This window comes from Zosterops lateralis, assembly GCF_965231275.1.
Source record: "Zosterops lateralis genome assembly, chromosome: 2".
Classification (NCBI taxonomy): domain Eukaryota; kingdom Metazoa; phylum Chordata; class Aves; order Passeriformes; family Zosteropidae; genus Zosterops; species Zosterops lateralis.
In genome coordinates this window covers 11427467-11445263 of record NC_139763.1, presented here as the reverse complement: position 1 = coordinate 11445263, position 17797 = coordinate 11427467, and the positions used below count along the sequence as shown (strand labels likewise).

Genomic DNA, 17797 nt, shown 5'->3' with positions numbered 1-17797 from the left:
AAAGTTTATCTAATGAATATTTGAAATTCAAAACAAATAAGTAGCATACAGGAGGCTGCCAATCCTAAAGATCATGTTTGAAACCATAATTTATCTCATAAAATTCAACTTTTAAAACAGAAAGTGAGAAAGAAGCAAAATGAATATAGATGATTTGGTAATTCTTAACCTATTCATTAGAATCTTTTCTTAAGTCTAACTGCAAGCTTACTGACATTTATACAGTTCTCAATTAATTAATTTTATGTTTCCCTTAGAATCTGTAGCTCCTAAGTGTAGTATATACAAAAACTAGTTCTCAAGATTTAAGGTTTAAAGATATCACAGGACTGATGTGCAACACAGAACTGATTTCAGCTATTACTTGACAAGAAGAAAAAAAAAAATCATTGAAAGGCATCCCATTAGGAGAAAAATGGGCCCAATAATCCATAATCATGATTCAGTAAGTAAAGACTAAACAAATCTCTCATGGCAAGAAGTGTTTGTAAAGATGGGTGGAGAATATTCTGAAAAATACAAACTTATTGCAGTCAGCAGGAGAACAAGTGTCTTAGAAGGTCAGAGAAAGAATAGATTCAAGAACAGTTGAGCAGGATCCATGAATTAATTTTGAGAAAGAATCCAGGAAAACACCTGACCTTGCCCTGACAGACAGGCCACTTAGGGAAACAGACCGAGCCCAGCTGGCGTGGCTGATTATTGCACTCTGTCTGCTCTGGGTTGTTGCATGGGCTCAGGTGCCAATATGAGAACGTTCCTCGGTCAGCCAAGGCTGTGCATCCACAGCAAATAGAGCTGGAAATGTAAATTATACCTGGCTATACCCATTGCTTTCTCACTGGTATTGAGACCTTTCTTAAAGCACAATTAGTAATTACATTCCTGCCATATTTTAGACTGACAAGATCACAAAGACAAAAAAAGGCACAGTAGGTGAAGCGGGATAAATTTAATGCTGACTCCCCTATTATATGGATGGAATTTTTCTTCTGTGAAATGGAGGAATTGTCTTATTTGTGGAACTGGCTGCATTAGAAGGGACACTGGACCAAGGGCAATGCAGGCAATGGATGTGACAAGTGCTGCTTTGGAGAAGCTGTCAGTCTTTGGAGGGAAAAAAAGGAAGTATGAGACTTCTGATATAACACGAATATGTAAGGAATCTGAGATATTGTTCCCCATTGCCTTGAATATTACATTGGACAGTTGTCAGAAGTTGTCTTTTTGTCTGTCATCTAAATTAAGTATGTAATTGATCTTAAAAAAAAAGAAAATTCTGACAGGCAAATCTTTCTATTTTTTTCCTTAATGTGTCTAATCTTTTCAAGTTCAAAGCATTCCAGTGGAAATCAAACATAATTCCTATTTTAGAATCCTGCTTATTAAGCACACTGTTTTAAAGATGGGCTTTGAGTAGATGGCAATATATTTTAGCTATCAGGAGCAGCTGTAAAATCCACTTTTTAATGGAAGATTTGGCATATACTCTATAAAATAGGACCATATTGTATAGATGTCACTCAACTTTGTAAAGCTTATATTGGCTATGTAATTTTTCATTCATTTACTTCAGTTAAGTGTCGCCAGGCTACATTTAACAACTGGAGTAAAATGAAGATAATAGAAATGAAGTAAAATTCAAGCAAAAATCACATTCAGTTTACAATAAATGTAACGACTTCAGCTACGATAAAAGTGAAATATTTAAGGGTATGTAATTATATTCTACTACACTATAAATGCATGAACTCCTTGTACAGTACCAAAAGTTTAGTTTTTCACACCATTGTCTATAAAAACAGTTCATATATTAATCTCCTAGTCCCAGAGCTAGAAAGCAATGACTAGCTGGATTTAATAGATTTAAAATGTTGCTATGTTCCCTGTAATTAGAAAAATAGAAAAATCAAACTCCATCTAAAATTCTTGGCCAGCTCATTATCTGCATAACATATCTTAAGATTTAACCTGCAAAAAAAATCACCCTTGCATTGTTTAAGCCCACTGTAATGCTTAAGACTATGTACTGCTCATGAACATTTGCACTGAATGAATTTGAAAACAAAGCTTAAGAGCTTTACTCTCCACTTAACTATGAGCAGTGTCCCATCAAGAGGACCAGGTGTTGTGTAGGTGCCCAAGGAAGCTGCTCTCCATCCTCCACAACAGGCACTATGGTTATGGAGGGAAAGCACATAGGTTTCCCTCACTCACTGCCCCAAACCAGAGGCTACAGCCCTGCCCTCAGCCCCCACACCAGCTATGATATACTAAAATTGCTGCTGAGTACTTATAATTAATTTAAAAACAAATTAAATCCCCTTCAGTTGCTTCTGATGTGAGGGCAGTAACTCCCTGCCGACAGATGGTAACGAGGAGCAGACCCACGATATCTTCCTTGAGTGCTCTCGCTCAGTCAGCAGGAACACATCTGTTTATAACCTCTGCTTTCATTATAAAGGTAGTTAAAGGCTCAGGATTTCTCATTTATTTACACTCTGAGTTTAAATTTTTGTGACAAGTTTTGGAACCAAGGCTTCACAACCCTACAAATTATAAAGAAAATCTCTATGCTAGGACAAACCTCTAAGAAATATTATTTAGGTTTTTATGCCAGACAGAATTTACATCACATAAAGGCAAACTGAAAAGTATTGTACTTTTTCTTTTCTTCACAATAGTTTCAATTTTCCTATGTAGAGTTCAGCATTGAAAGACAGGAAAAAATCGTAATAATGATGCTTTTAAGAAGCCAAAATAATACTTTTTTTTTATTATTATTTATTTATTTTTTTTATTTTGTAGATAGGTTAACTGTCAGCCATATACATAGTTTTCATAGCTTGCTCACAACTTCACTCACTACATATACATAATCATACATTATTTATTTATGGTTCTCCATGTCTCTCTCTGCTCTGTCTGACAGATATTTGCTACTTCCCTTTGTGCCTTGTACTTATCTACATTCTGCAGAAGAAACAATTAACCCAAGTGATTTTCTCAGAACAGCATCTCTTCACTTTTTATCTTAGCAGAATTTAATTCAGATACATTCATTTATCCTGTCTCTAAGTTGAACAAAAGTAAAAGAATCATGGCTTTAATCTGTCTGCTTTTACAATGAAAACTCAGGGGCCTTAGCTTTTTTTTTCTGTGTTGAAATTCTGCATGGCTAAACAACAATTGAGAAGGAGATTAAAAATTAAGACAACAAAGAAATATGTTTATAGAAACTGGTCTGCTAGATCTCCAGTGTGAAGTAGGGAAAGAATGAAGGATCTGAAATTAGCAAAAATGTATGTCACAAGCTGATACATTAAATGCATATCAAAAATTCTCATAGGAAACTGCAATGTGGAAGAGAGTGAGCAAATGGAGATGCCTTGTCCTTGGAGTTAGTTCATTGCATAGCTAATTTATAGAGAAAGCCTCACATGGATCTTCTCAAGGAGTCAAAGCTGTGCTCCTGAGAATCCAGCTTTGTCCTCAGCAGGACAAAGTTCAGTGAACTGCTATAATCTGTATAAGAAAATAAGCTTGGCTGGGAAATAACTTGGAAGGTTTCCTTTGTGGGAAGCACTGAGATGAAAGACTACTGTATTTTTGCAGAAGCATTTTAAATCCTTCAAAAGAATGGGCACAGCAAGAGGGTAAGAAGACAGACACTATTAACTGGCAAGCTAGATACATGGAGGAAGAATAATGTCAAAGATTAGTACAAATATAGAAGTCACACCTACTAGATTTTAACACATTCACAATGGCAGGACTCTTGAATATTTTTTTAGAGAGAAAGTATGTTGCAGACTTCAATCCCACTCCTCCTCTTTAATCTGAGGCAACAGGGATCTCCTAGCAGAGCAGAGCAGAGGATAAGAGACACACAAGAGAGATGCAAACACGGTTCAGAGTAGAGCTGCTTAATGTCCCCTTGTGCCCTGGGAGGACAGACACTGCAGAGGGGTTGGGTCATGCAGCTGGACCAGACACTTCTTCTGGTGCTGCAAAATGGAAAGTAGACACTTGATTTGTTACCTGTCACTGCTTTGGAGTAGCTCCTCTATCTGTTTGATTGGAAGATAAGAATATGCATGTGCATGCATGCACATATGAGATCCCTTTCATCATGTGGTGAGCTCTGCTAAAATGTGATCTAACCTGAATTACAATGTAAAAATCTGCAGCCTCCTTAAGTTTATTATCTGCCTTTTTTAGAATTTGAGACTTTTAAAAATCTTTTGACACATATTCAGTAGTTTTTGAGGTATGCATTTTTTCCATTTGCTTTTCAGGTTTGTAATGTGGAGTAATTGCCTGTTTTGTCTTCTAAAAACTTAAATTTAGAAATTTTAATGAGTACCTAAAACATTAATAAAGAGTACAGACATGTCTGTGCCTGTTTCTTATTTTCCATTTTCTAGGTTGCACTGCAGTAAGAGCAGGATCAAGGTCTTCAAAGAACAGAACTGATTAAACTGAAAACTATTTTTTTATAGTCCTCTCCTTTTGTAATCTAATAAAACCTTTAAATTCTGCACTAGACACAAGAAATATATCAAGGAGAAAAAAGATCAAAATGAAAAGGATTGGATAAAATGTGTTTTCAAGCAATTCTATGTGTTTTACCTCAGAGGCAAAGCAGAGGGGTTTTTTAACTCGGTAGCACCTCATGGTCTGAGCGAGTGCTCAGTGCCCCAGCAGCCATGTCCAGCTGCAGCTTGGGATATTCTGCTGTCCTGGAACACAAAAACTAGATTTCCTCAGTTGGCTGGGGAAGAGAAAGGTGAGGTTGAAGTTCTGGTCTAGCTTGTCATCTCCATAAGGAAGGAAGCACATGAAAGGGTGGAAGGAAATGCAGCAGCTGATGCAAGGCCATTGAAACGCAATTTTGATGGGGCTGACACTAGGCCAAGGAACCACCAAATTCCAGATACCTGGAACAGCTGAAGCAGGTTGTACACTGTTGAAAATCATGATAATTGTGTCCATGGCAATGTTGCTTATACAAATACAATTTGAACAAAAAATCTCAAGACCAACTGGTGTGAAAAAGCTAGTGTTAGAAGCAACCAGTTGCTACAGATTAATCAGCTGTACACAAATGAAATTTTAACCAGGAAAATCACAGGTTTTGAAGATACCTAACCATAAATAAACATTGGTGCTGAAGACTTAGCATGAAGTACTGCCTGATTTAGGGATTATTGAGTACAATATCATCACAAATGGGAAAGCGATGAGATAAAACGGTTAAGCATCAAGGAAAAATCAGATAAAATGAAAACCAGTAAAAGGTGTAGCGAATCTGGCTAATGAAGAGGGCTAACGCTGATATTCTACATGGATGACAGAAAGAAAATTATGTAAACATGAAGAGAATGCTACCTGTATCTTCTTAGTCTTCATTAAGTTCTTTTGGAGTATTAATAACTAAAAAAGAAGTAATGCATCAAAAATAAAAATAAAAGTGATTATTTTAAAGGCCAAAAAGGTAGAGAAAACAATTTAGTTGTTTGTAAATATGAAATATGAGTGATGAGAATGAATTTAAAAAATGACTGAGGATAGCTGGGGAAGGCAATAGATACATCAGCTCAGTTAGATGCATTGAAATTTGACCGCTTTGTTGCACATCTCAAGGACAGCAAGTTTTTCTATAAAAGATGTGGCTAAATTAAAACTTTAATTAAACTAGTAATGTATGACAGATGTACTTGACCCCTTAACCAAACTATCAGTAATTTGGTACAGGCTTCAAAGCAAGTAAAGACCCGAGCTGCAGCCAGGCCAACTCTTCTAGAAACTCCCAAAGGGGCAGAGTGACCCTGAGAGCATTGATGCACACGAGCTTGGAACACGGATTGTGTAATTGAGTAATGCATGAATAGCAGGTGGCTTTTCCAAGAGTCTTTTATCAGAGAACAAAGAAGGCTGAGGGTACAAGGAGGTTCACACACACCATCCCTCCTGTATTAAATTTGATTACAAGCCAACCACTTTATGCCCTAGCTTTGACAGCCTCAGGGAGCCATCTTTGAGCTCTCCCTGCTGGGCAGTGTGGCTGCATGGCAGTGACCTCCCCTTGCCCTGGGACAACTCTCAAGGTTATTCCTTTAGGCAGAGACCTTTCTACAACCAACCAATCCTCGGATGAGTCCAATTCAGATTGGACTCTCTTACCTAGAACCGGACTGCACAGCAGTGACTCTCCCCTGGAGCCAGGACTCCTCTCAAGGACTGAGATTCCTTACCTGAGACTAACAAATCCTTCCTTACCCAAGGTGGAGAAACCCCTTACTTATGGATCCTTGGTAAGTGGCTGGTAGCATGCTAAATAAATATTAATGAAATCCATGGAGTTAATTCCTTTAGACACGTGCCATTGTCCAAGTCTGAGACTAAGTCTGGACCTAGCTACAGCTAAGCTCCATCAGGACTTCAGAAAGCAAGGGGGTCTGCTCTGAAACTCATGACCCATGCGGAGAGTCTAACAACCTTTGGCTCTTTGGTCAATGTGTAAATAATTTTAAATAGATTTGAATTTGATTTTCATTTGTATAATATAGTAACTGTATAGAGTGAACCTTGCCATTGAACTCTATTAAGATGCACTTTTATAAATTCATATTAAACCCACTCTTGTTACCACTTCTGACAGTGATTCTTCAAGTGATCTGAATCACTCATTTGTGACAAACTAGTGTAGCTGGCAGGGTCCTAAATCGGGATCCATGGCATAATGCTATAATTGTTTATGGCTATTAAAATGGTTTTCAAAATGAACAAAATAAACATATTCCTTTGAATTTGTAAATGGCCTAGAACAGAAGACTAAAAGGTAGGGAGGAATAAGCAAGACCAGCAGTTACCCTGGCTGCTGGATGTGAGTGGCACAGACAGAGGTGCCAAGCACAGCATGAAGGGCATTTTGTGCCTGCTTTAAGAATTGCCAAACTCCTTAAAATGTCAAGTCATGCCATGTGAAAGAGAAAAGGAAGATCTTTGCTCTCATGTTAGTGCCATAAACTCAGTCTTAAATGTCAGAGCATTGACTTGGTTTCCAACCTGTCTCTGGTAGACTGCCCCTCCTTCTTGACAGAGCTTTCCAGTTTCTTTGTGCCTGTTTCATTATTCATAGCCAAATGCAAACATCAGAAAACTTACAAGATTAATGCAACAGTGAACCAGCTTAGCCAGGTATAACTGAACCTCTGAACTGCACCACAGAGTTTCCTTCTTGCATAACTCAAATACTTGTTTGAGTCAAAAAGGCTGCTGTAGAAGTTCACCCTGTTGTGAAAGTTGCAACTGAAGTGGCACTGCAAGAGTCCTCTGCAACCAAATAGCTTCAGCAACACTAGTTGAGCTTGCAGAGTTTAGGGAGTATAAAGAGGAACCATGGAAATAGGTATCTTAAACAATACCCATGTCTTGTTACTTGCACTACAGTGTTTATAGCTGGTATTGCATCACCTGTTTCCTTCAGAAGTTGGATAAGTAGTTCAAAACACATGTTACAATTAAAGAACTCAAAAGAGAAGAAAAAATGTATTAAACCATCTTTTTTTTTTTGTTGACGTGTGGGTGGCTCTGTTTAGGGCATGAGAAGCAGGTATTTCCAAAATGTGCTTTTTAAAAAATGTTCTTCTCATTTGTTGTGCAGACACATCTCTTAAAGCAAGCTAGCTTAATTTGAGAACTAAACTCAAAAAGATTAGGCTTCAGGGACTAATTGCCCCATGTAATTTCTCAGCTATGCACTTTACCAAGTACTATTCCTAAAGGAATTCATAGTATTGAGTATATGCATTTAAAACCATTATACATTATTAAAATTAATATTTAATAAATTATTACAAACCATTTAAAATTATAGGGTTTAAAAACCCCTAGTGTATCACATTTACAGCTGCAATTCATAATCTTGGGGTTTTTTTTGGTTTTGCAAAACCTGCCACACATACACGGAGGGCAACAGCACAATTTGAACTATAATCCAGGTACCTCGAAGCTTTACTTCATTTGCAGGTGATTTACAGTAGCATAAACCCAAGCAAAGTACAAATCAGTGCATCCTACTGTGTTTTTAGATAACTAGCACACTTCTGTGAAATGTATTACCAGTTTTTTGTCCTTCCCATTTAGACACTATAGAAGCAGCCCACAATCATTTAAGAAAATGGCTCTCTCCTCTTAAATAAGAAATGTAAACAGCTGGAATGAATTACTGTTTATACTCACTTGATATAATACGGCACTTTGTTTGGTGAGATTGCCCTCTCCCAGGGGCCTTGGACAGAAGCTGTTAACAACAAACAAGCAAATAAATAAATAAATAACTGCACACATACATTCATACATACAAACAAACATGCCTAGAAGAGAAACGTGGAGGTCAAACAGGAAAGACAACGTTAATCTCCAGAATTACAATTTTACACTGGGCCACGTTGATACAGGTCTGTTTGCTCAGTTGCCCGTGAAGGCAGAGAGGATTAACCTGCTGTTCTGAAACTTCTGTCCTAATCTGGGAGAAATTGAACTCATTCAGCTGCAAAGATAAATACAAAAACTCCTTGAAAGCTAAGCTTACAGAACAGATACGAAGCAGAGCAAGCAACCTATCTTTCTGGCATGTTTTTTTATAGAACTCCTCCTGCTAAGGTGTTTGACTGGGTTTTCTTCTATTTCTTTCCTTGTGTGGTCAGCACTTCCCATCCTTCTAAGAACAGAATTATGCACTTGTTTATATTTTATGTCGAGTGACATTACACTGAGAGACCATCTAAGTATTTTGTTTGCTATTCTCTTGCTGACTTGTTCTAAATGGTGGACATTTTTATTTTTTATTTGTCCACATTACTAATTGTGTCTTACTGCCTTCCAATAACAGCAAATAATGGACAAAATGACAGTATGATCACAACAAATAGAGAGGAAATAATTTTCTCACTCTTGGCTATCATGGTATTATATGCCAACATCACCTTACAACACAATGAAAATATTTTGCAAAAGAGGTTTTTATAAAACTTATTTGTCAAAAATAAATAAATAAATAAATAATTTGCCTTTTATTAGAAGCAGAGATAATTTATAATTCAGGCCCTAATCAGGGAGATAATTTTTATTAAGAGTTTTTTATCTATCAAATAAAGTAGAACCAAGAATTTTTTCTTTAATATAACTATTAAAACATAAAACATAAGAAAAGTGACCTAATGGACAGAAAAAAGTCCCCATTTGCTTCACCCAATATAACCCTTCTTTTTAGTGACCCCTGCTGTTCACAATGGAAAGCAATTGTTACCAGGACAACTAGGAATTAGCTTCTTGACCATTTGGCTCTATTTTCTTTCCCTCTCGTACTCAAAATGTACTTGAAAAACGCCTCTCCCAAGTTGCTTTATCAAAATCAAAAAACCACAATCCACACAAATAATAACTGCCAAAATAGATATTTCATCTATTTTGTACCAAATTTGCAGAAGTCAGTCTGTAGAATGAAGTATAGTTTCTCTCTCTTGCCCACATATTGGAGTATGTGGAAATAGGAGTTTGAGGAAAGAGATGAAATGTGCTTCTAAAATGGCTATATAGGGAAATCTCACTACTTTTGCACGTGAATTGTGAGGATGGCTAGAGGGAAACTAGGGACTCCACAGAGGGGACACAAATCAGCCATGGGAGAAACTGGTGCCATTATCAATGGTCTGAAGAGGAGAAGGAAGAACTGGTGGGAACAGGATACAGGCTGGGGAGAGGGTGAATGAATTTCATATACATGAAGGCTAAGAAGTTAGGGAAAGGAAGAAATATATTTGGAAGAAAGAGAATCTTAGAATGCTTAGGGTTGGAAGGGACCTTAAAGATCATCTAGTTTCAATTTGCCCACCAAGGGCAGGGAACCTGCTGTTAGACCAGATTAGTCAGAGCCCTATCCAGCCTGATCCTGAACATCACCAGGAATGGGGAATCTACCACCTCTCTGGACAAACCCTCCAGTGCCTTGCCAATGTTGCAGTAAAGAATTCCTTCCTAACTCCCAATCCCAACCTATCCTACTTCATCTTAAGGCTGTTTCCCCTTGTCCTATCACTATATGCCCTCATGAAAAGTCTCTCTCCATAAATCTGAAAATCCTGTTTCAGATTGCTGGTGGCCAAGGAGTTCTGAAAATTCTACTTCAGCATCTCTGCATGTTCTGCTGTTGTCTGCAACTCCCAGCCAGCCATCTGTAGCTAAGCTGAGTGTCATTGCTTTCCTATTACTTACATTTACACAGATTTGTGTTCTTAAAAGAAGAAAAGTAAATGTCAAGGGAGGAACCATGAGAATCAGTAACTCTCAAAATGTGCAAGAACCAGAATTTTAACTACAGTGTTTTACTTCTCTTGGAAAACTAGTACACTGCACTGCCATCGAAGCCTGTAGCATGGCCCACAAACACAGGAGCACAAAACCATATGCACTTTCAAATACAAATACTAAAATATACACTCAAATTATATATGATCAAATACTCCTTAGTGGGCCAGGCACTATCCTTTGGTTCCTTGTTCACAGACTGCACAGCTGAGGAGCTCTGATGGCCAAGGCTGCTGTCCCTTGAGCTGCCCTTCCTGGTAGCATGAACTGCAGCTGCTCAGTTTCTGTGCTCTGCTACAGCCTCAAAGGATGTAAAGATACAATCTGTTATGTGATTTGTAAAAATGTAAAAAGTATCAAAAATAGAATATCATGTAATGTTTTGATGTTAAAAATCTCAAAATAACTTTTAACCCCATTTTCAGCTTCATACAAAATTCTTAACCATGGTGCTTAAATATTCTTTCTACTTGTAAGAAAACAAACTGCTAAAAATATAATTTTGATGACTGATCCAATATTCTCTATTCTAGATGGCAGTAGGAAACAAAAGCCAAGGAGTTAGAGAGAGATCATCACTATTTCATTTTGCACTATCAGTTACTATGTGACTTCTTTACATGCTTTTATTCAGTAATACTAACCTAATATGTGCTAATATATTGTCCATCAACCAGTTTTAAAATGATTACTCAGTGACAAGTGTAAAGGTTCTTACTCCTGGCAATTGGCATTATCTGAGGAATAATTCGAATCAGATTACACTCTTATCATTTTTTGAAAACAATATACCCTTAAGTATTAACTAAAAATTGACCTTGTTACATATTTCTCTCCCAAGCAGTCATTAATATTCCCAATGAGAATACTGCCAAGTTACAGTTGTTTCACTTTAAGATTTGTTTTTAATTCAATAGCTAAAGGACAGAATAGATTGCTGCATATTTTTCAGAAGATGTATTTCTTCTCTTGCTTCTGAATTAATCTGGGTAAGAGCTTTGCAGTCATAACTTATTATCACAAAATCTTACATATGATAGTGTTCTTGATCTGTTAGAAGAGGAACAAATACTTTTGCTTTCATGAGAGCTAAGTGCTATAGGAATAACAAACAATTCTGTGATGTTCTGCATAATTGGATTTAGTATTCCTTCAAGAGGTTGCTGTGAAGCTGTCTATAATACACTTCTGGTTTCCTGGATGATTCTAACCTTGCATAAATTTGAATTGACAAAATGTGCAGTACTTTTTACAGCTATACATAGAGAATAATAATTTCATTTTTGGCAGAAGCCCAGAAGCTGACACCAGCAGTTTCTTATCTTTGGTTATCAATACAGGTTTACTGTCCATTACAAAACTAGTACAGGCAAATGGTTGAGTCCGCCTAAAAGTCTTGCTTGTAAAAACTTTTTATATATATGCTCTAGTGTCCCTGTGTGCTCCAGCACTCAAGAAGCAGACATTTTCTGTTTGCTGAGAGTAGTTCCAAAGTGTTTTATTGCTTGAGCTTCCACAGTGTAAGAACCCATTACCATACACCCAGCTACTTTCAATGCTGTGACTGAAATTAAATACCAAAACAAAATACAGGGCATTTTAAGAGTTAATTTGAATTTCCCTGCACTCTATTTGCATTGACATATTTTAATGGTTACCTAATTTTTGAGTTTTATTTCTTTCTGTAGGTGTTCTAAGAGCTGAGACTTGTTTTGTCTGTGAACAGAGTTCTTGATGGTAAGCTGACATTCTTACTTGTTGGCAAAATGTATAATGAAACTGTGGCATGCTTGCTCCCTGAACTTCAGTGCTGTTTTAATCTATGCAGGAATCTGAATGAAATATTAAATAGGATGATAGTAGTTGATACTACAAAAAAAATAATCTTATAAATATTTCACTTTAGCACTGCAAACATAATGAAAAATACATGTATGTTTACCAATGGTAAACTATTTCTCTTTCAGCTATTGAAAAAGTAAATTTGGTATGTCCACATTTAAATGTTACTCTCAGTGTTCCGTATTTAAATAGTCAGTACAGACTTCTAGTCACCATATGAGTGTACTTTTTCAGTTCTAAATTAAAAAAAAATCTTTTGACTTAATTTTCACTAAGGGGTTTTGGACAGAAACCACAAAGTGGTTATAAATGTGTTACATGTATCCTATCAATTATTTTTGTTCTCACTTTGTTAGAAATTGATTATATTTATTATATATTCCTTTCAGCATTGTGGTAGTTAAAGGTGAGCTCATTTCTATGTTCCCATTATCATGTTTGGTGGCCATAATGTCTGTAACTCAGCAAGGTGCTGAATTATGTTCATGTTTCACATTTTAATGATAATAATTCTGTGATTCAGCCTGGAAATTATACCTGCGTGACCTGTGTGACATTGTTCTACCTAGCATTATCAATACCTTAATACAAACATAGAGTTAAGAAACTGTTTATTTATTCACATAAAGATTGTTTTGATGCCAATTATTTTCACTGCGGCAAGGTATGGATTTCGTGATTTCAAATAAAGGCAGGCAGGGAAAAAAAGATGAGATGATCTTTGCATCAAGAAAAGACTCTCATTCCCCAAGAATCAGAATTTCCTGTCTGTGTAAGCTACCTTAACTTTTCAAAGAAGATTCACTGAGTATTACATTTTGATTATTTTCAGATGACACCATTATAAATGAGAAAATACTTTGCTCTCCAGAGACTATAAGGAGGTCATGCTTTTCCTCCTTGGAGAAGATGCTAAAGCAATATTTCCCCACCATAATCAGTGTATGATGCAGGCTGGCAGGATGCCACCTCCAAAATGTGTATCTGCATGACAGTGACACAACAGAAGTGTTTGCATAACCTGCAAGCCCTTTGAGATCCTTTGCAGCAAATGTCACTATATACCTGCAAAAGATAGGTTTTTTTACCAAAGATTTAGATTGATTTCTAAATTATGTGACTTTATTGTTCTAGGTGTCCTGGGTTGCAGTGTAGGATGTACACAAAGTATTTATTCTATCACCATCTTCATGAACTGTTAAGCCAGGTGGGGCAGTGTCTTCCCAGGCCCCCTGCCTTTGGCCTGTCTTCTGCTAATGGCCCATCAACGCCTTGCCAGTGACTCACAGGTAACTCCCTCCAGGAGTTATCTCTGTTTAATGGGCCATCAAGGACCCACTTCACAACTCATCATCCCATTGTGAGATGTTCTGCCCAGGGGGAGGAGCCAAGCATTCTCACCTGGATATAATCTGGGATTTGGGACAGCACAAGCAGCCCTTACCTACTGGATTCCCAGAGGACCAGAGCTCCCAGACCTTTCTGCGGGATCACTGCTTCAGGAAGAGCACCTCATCTGGACTGCTTCCACCACCCTGCTCAGGTTGTATTCTGATTCTGTCAGTGGTCCTTTGTGTTATTGCACTTATTTTATTTAATTTTTACCTTTCTTCTTAATAAATTGTATTTCTGACTTGGAGCCTCTCATTCGTTTTGCTTTCAAACCACGACACTGGGTAAGAGTGATGAACAATCAGACCGTGTTGTGTAACACTGAGGTCTAATAATGCACGATGTAGTTGAGAAGCTGATGTCAGAATACATCAGTTACTCAATTGAGAAGCTAAAAGGCAGAAACATCAATCAAAACCTGCCTTTCAGAAGGTCTACACAACTTGGGGTCTATTCTGCTTCAAGCCCCAGCTGCACATGGGGATGGATTCATGGGCATTTTGGAAATAGAGAGCCCCTTCTCAGCTTGGATTCTGCCCTTCTTAAGCCCAAGCAAACACTCACTACTTCCCTGGAACACTGTCAGCACCTGTCACTGTAGCACACATGTAGAAGTTTATCAAATATACCATTTAGAAGTTTATCAAATATACCATTTTTAGAGCACCTCTAACCAGAGCAAAAGTCATCTTTAATGACTAAAAATCTCTAAGAAGAGATTTTTTTAGTCATTAAAAATTTCAACATATGATCAGAGCCAATTATGACAGTCATTTTAGAAGACTTAAAAGAGGCTTTTCCATCTTACACTTCCTGCTGGAATCTTTATGGCTAACTTCAGATTTATCATCTGCAGCTTAGGGTCAACATTATATGGTAAGACCTGAATAATGCACACCTTTAATCATGAACAGTGTTTCCAGAAGTTTCCAAATGCCACTTTGAATCGTGAAATATAAAATCCATCTAATGCTCATTTTCTTAAATGTCACACGACTGTAAAATGGCAAAAATACAAGAATCTACTTGTTTAATAGCAGAATACTGACTGAAATAGAGCAAAGAAATACAGTTAGAGTCTATAACGGCCCATGTACCCCAAGATACAGGTACTCCACATTGCTAACTTGTGTTGCACTCTTATGCTCTTAAAAATGAAGTCTCTAAAACTGGCTGATCAAATGAGGTTATAAAATGGTCTAATCAAATTAGTGATGATTTTTGGCAAATTAAATTAGATAAAACGAAAAATAATTCTTTGGTAAATATTCCACATCTTACATAGCAAAACAGAACAGAAAAAAACTGATATACGTATGTAGAATATGCCTGTTGTATCTTAGTCCTGGAGGACAAAGGAACGTCCTAAACTGAACAGAACAAATGAATAATGACAACATGGGAATGTGGTTAAATTCATCTGAGTTAAACTTGGCAGGGTGAAAAAAACTAAGCAGTTTTCATGTAGATTCACAGATCTCCAAAAAGATCATAAAATTTTTGGGGGAAGAATCAGTCTCAGCAACATATTAATTCAGAGAGTGGACAAAAGTATAATAGACAATAAATAGGCATCTTTTGAATCTTATTAAGAGCAAAAAATAGTATTTAATTACTTGTAAAATTTGTAGCATTGAAGAATATAGGATATTCTGCCAGCCAAGGATAAATTACAGAAATTAATTAGGCTGCTATAAAAAAATAAGATAGCTTATTGCCTACCCACTCCCTTCAAAAAGTCCCTCTCTTCTTTTAAATAAATATTATACAGCACATTCAAATAGACGACATATTGAAGCCAAGAGCACAAGAGAGACAGTTAGAATTATTATTTGGATTATTTTCAACACCATTCTAAAATATTTTTTATTGGAACCCTTTTTTTTTTCCTCAAAACACAAAAAATTACAAGGGAAAATTTCTTGCTTCTCAGTGAAGAGAGGGGGAGAACATCATCAGTTGCAAACTGACTTTACAATTTTTTTCAGAAATTTGTATCCCAATGTATTACATAGATAGGATCACTTAGCACAAAAGAGCAGAAAAGAGAAAAATATAAATATAAAATTTGTATTCAATAAATACTATTTAATTGCAAATCAAAAAAGTTATTAATATTTATAGAGAGATGTTTTGTGGTTTGCCTGAGAATAATGCATAATGAAAAAATGAAAGCTCACCATAAAATCAATTCTACTAACTTTATTCCAAAAGTAAGCATAAAGATAATCTCTCAAAATATGCCAATGTTTTACTACTCTTAAAGATCTTTAGCATTCAGGCCAAGGTAAGCACTATCAAAAGCTCTAGCTATGACTGTGATAGCTACAGCTATAAAGGCAGAAATGACTGAAGGCATTTTCTGAACAAGGGAGAAATGGACTGAAGGCATTTTCTCCTAACGTTAAACCTCATGTACCCATCACACAAGTCTTGAGGTTGAATTGGTGCCCAGTGTTCTTAGAAATTCTCCATGATAATCACGCTGGCAAGACCTGTGAAGTGTAATTGGCTTTGTTGGTGCTTTGCTGGTTGTTCCTTTTTCAGAAGCACATGTAGTTCCTTTACACTTCTACTGAAGTATAAAAACAGTTTTCTAGCAGTCAGGCTCCTCTAGCTACTATGCATATATTATATGCATTTAAACATATGACCATATTTAAATGCATATAATATATGCATATTTTTTCCAAATATATTTAAATATAATAATAAAATCCCTTTACTTTTGGAGCATTCTCAGGCTAATTTGTTTGTATCCACTTATCCTCCATCTTTATTCGACTACCAGGTGGTATTTTCAACTCAAAACATTCCCTGTGATATCTAAAAATATTAAACCATTTTTCCAAAGGATGTGGATAAATGGGTATGGTCTTAAATGTTTGTTTGTCAAAAGTATATCTGAAAGACAATATGATACAATGTATGCAGTGAGAAATAAGGAAGAAAGATACAGTTGCTTGCACTGGAAAACAATCTGTCAAATGGATGGGTAAAGGGTCCTAGGAGTAACAGAGCTCTCTCGTTTTTAGACCTGGATGTCTCAATTAGCAGGACTTGCCCTTTTAAAGACATCTGCCTGTGCAACAAAGAGCTTCCCTAGTCTTTGCTTTGCATAATAATCTGAGCAGTCACACAGTGGTGGGAGAAGTGACTACTTGACTTCTCTCCCAACTTGAAGGAATTCAGAGCCACATCTCCAGTTTCTCAGGAGAGTGGCCTAAATAACTGAGGGAGAACACAAAGGCACAGAAATAATAAGAAAAAAGACTCAGCTCTGAACCTGAACAGCTCAGAGCTTATCCTGAGAAGGAGAGACCTAGGTTACACAGTCCAATTCTGTGACTGTATTTTTCATTTTTAAGCAGCAATTATCTGATATAAAATGCAGCAGATGCATTCTGATCATTTACAATACAAACTGTGGCTCCAGCATTCATCATCTTTCTGTTTCTGAATGGAAGCTGCTAAGGCTGCCCCATCTTGTGTTGAATTAAGTGCTGCTCTTACTTACAAGTCCAAAACTGAAAGGCACAGTGAGGTATTTCCCGTTAGGTATCTCCAGGTCCTAGCCCATATTTAGGTATGAGGATTTAACAGTCTGGTACTAACATATGCAGGCAGCAAAAGCTCATAGCCTGGGAAATATGAATCACAAAATTTTTGCTATGGGAATATCAGCCTTTTAGCCCTGCAAACCTCAATGTTCTTTCTGTTGCATTCCCAGGTTTTTCATGTTGCCTAAAGTCCATGCTGTCTGAATTTGAAAACCACTGGAATGTTCCAGTCATATTCTTAATTCCCAGTTATACTGTGAGCACTGTTTCATGCAGTCACTTCACTGACATGCTATACTTACTAAAAGATGGCTCATACTGGGGCTGGACAGTAAATTACAAGGTTTGCTCATGGCTTTAAAAGATGTAACACCTGCTATTTTTCAGCAATCACCAGCAATGCACATGAATGAACTATGCCATTAAAAAGTATGAGTGATTGCTGAATAGCACTGCAAATGATATTGGGAACAATCTGACATCAATGCTACCTCTCATTTATTGTATCTCAAAAAAAGTAATAACTATTGTGACATAAATACGTGGGTCTTCCAACAAGAGACAATGAATCACATTTTTTGTAAGAGGCAGAATCACAAAGAAAAATAAATGTGAAGTCAAAACAGTAA

The 17797-nt window shown here is 36.8% G+C and overlaps 1 protein-coding gene across 10 annotated transcripts in view; it reads right to left on the bottom strand.

Moving 5' to 3' along the window:
- Positions 1-17797, bottom strand: part of DMD (dystrophin) — a gene marked incomplete at its 5' end in the record, with an annotated part of 1168120 nt that overhangs the window by 107794 nt on the left and 1042529 nt on the right. For all 10 annotated transcript variants that reach the window (XM_083855614.1, XM_083855615.1, XM_083855618.1 and 7 more), the window contains one exon: positions 8248-8308. In XM_083855614.1, the coding sequence (XP_083711740.1) occupies positions 8248-8308 (61 nt within the window). The remainder of the gene's footprint in view (positions 1-8247; positions 8309-17797) is intronic.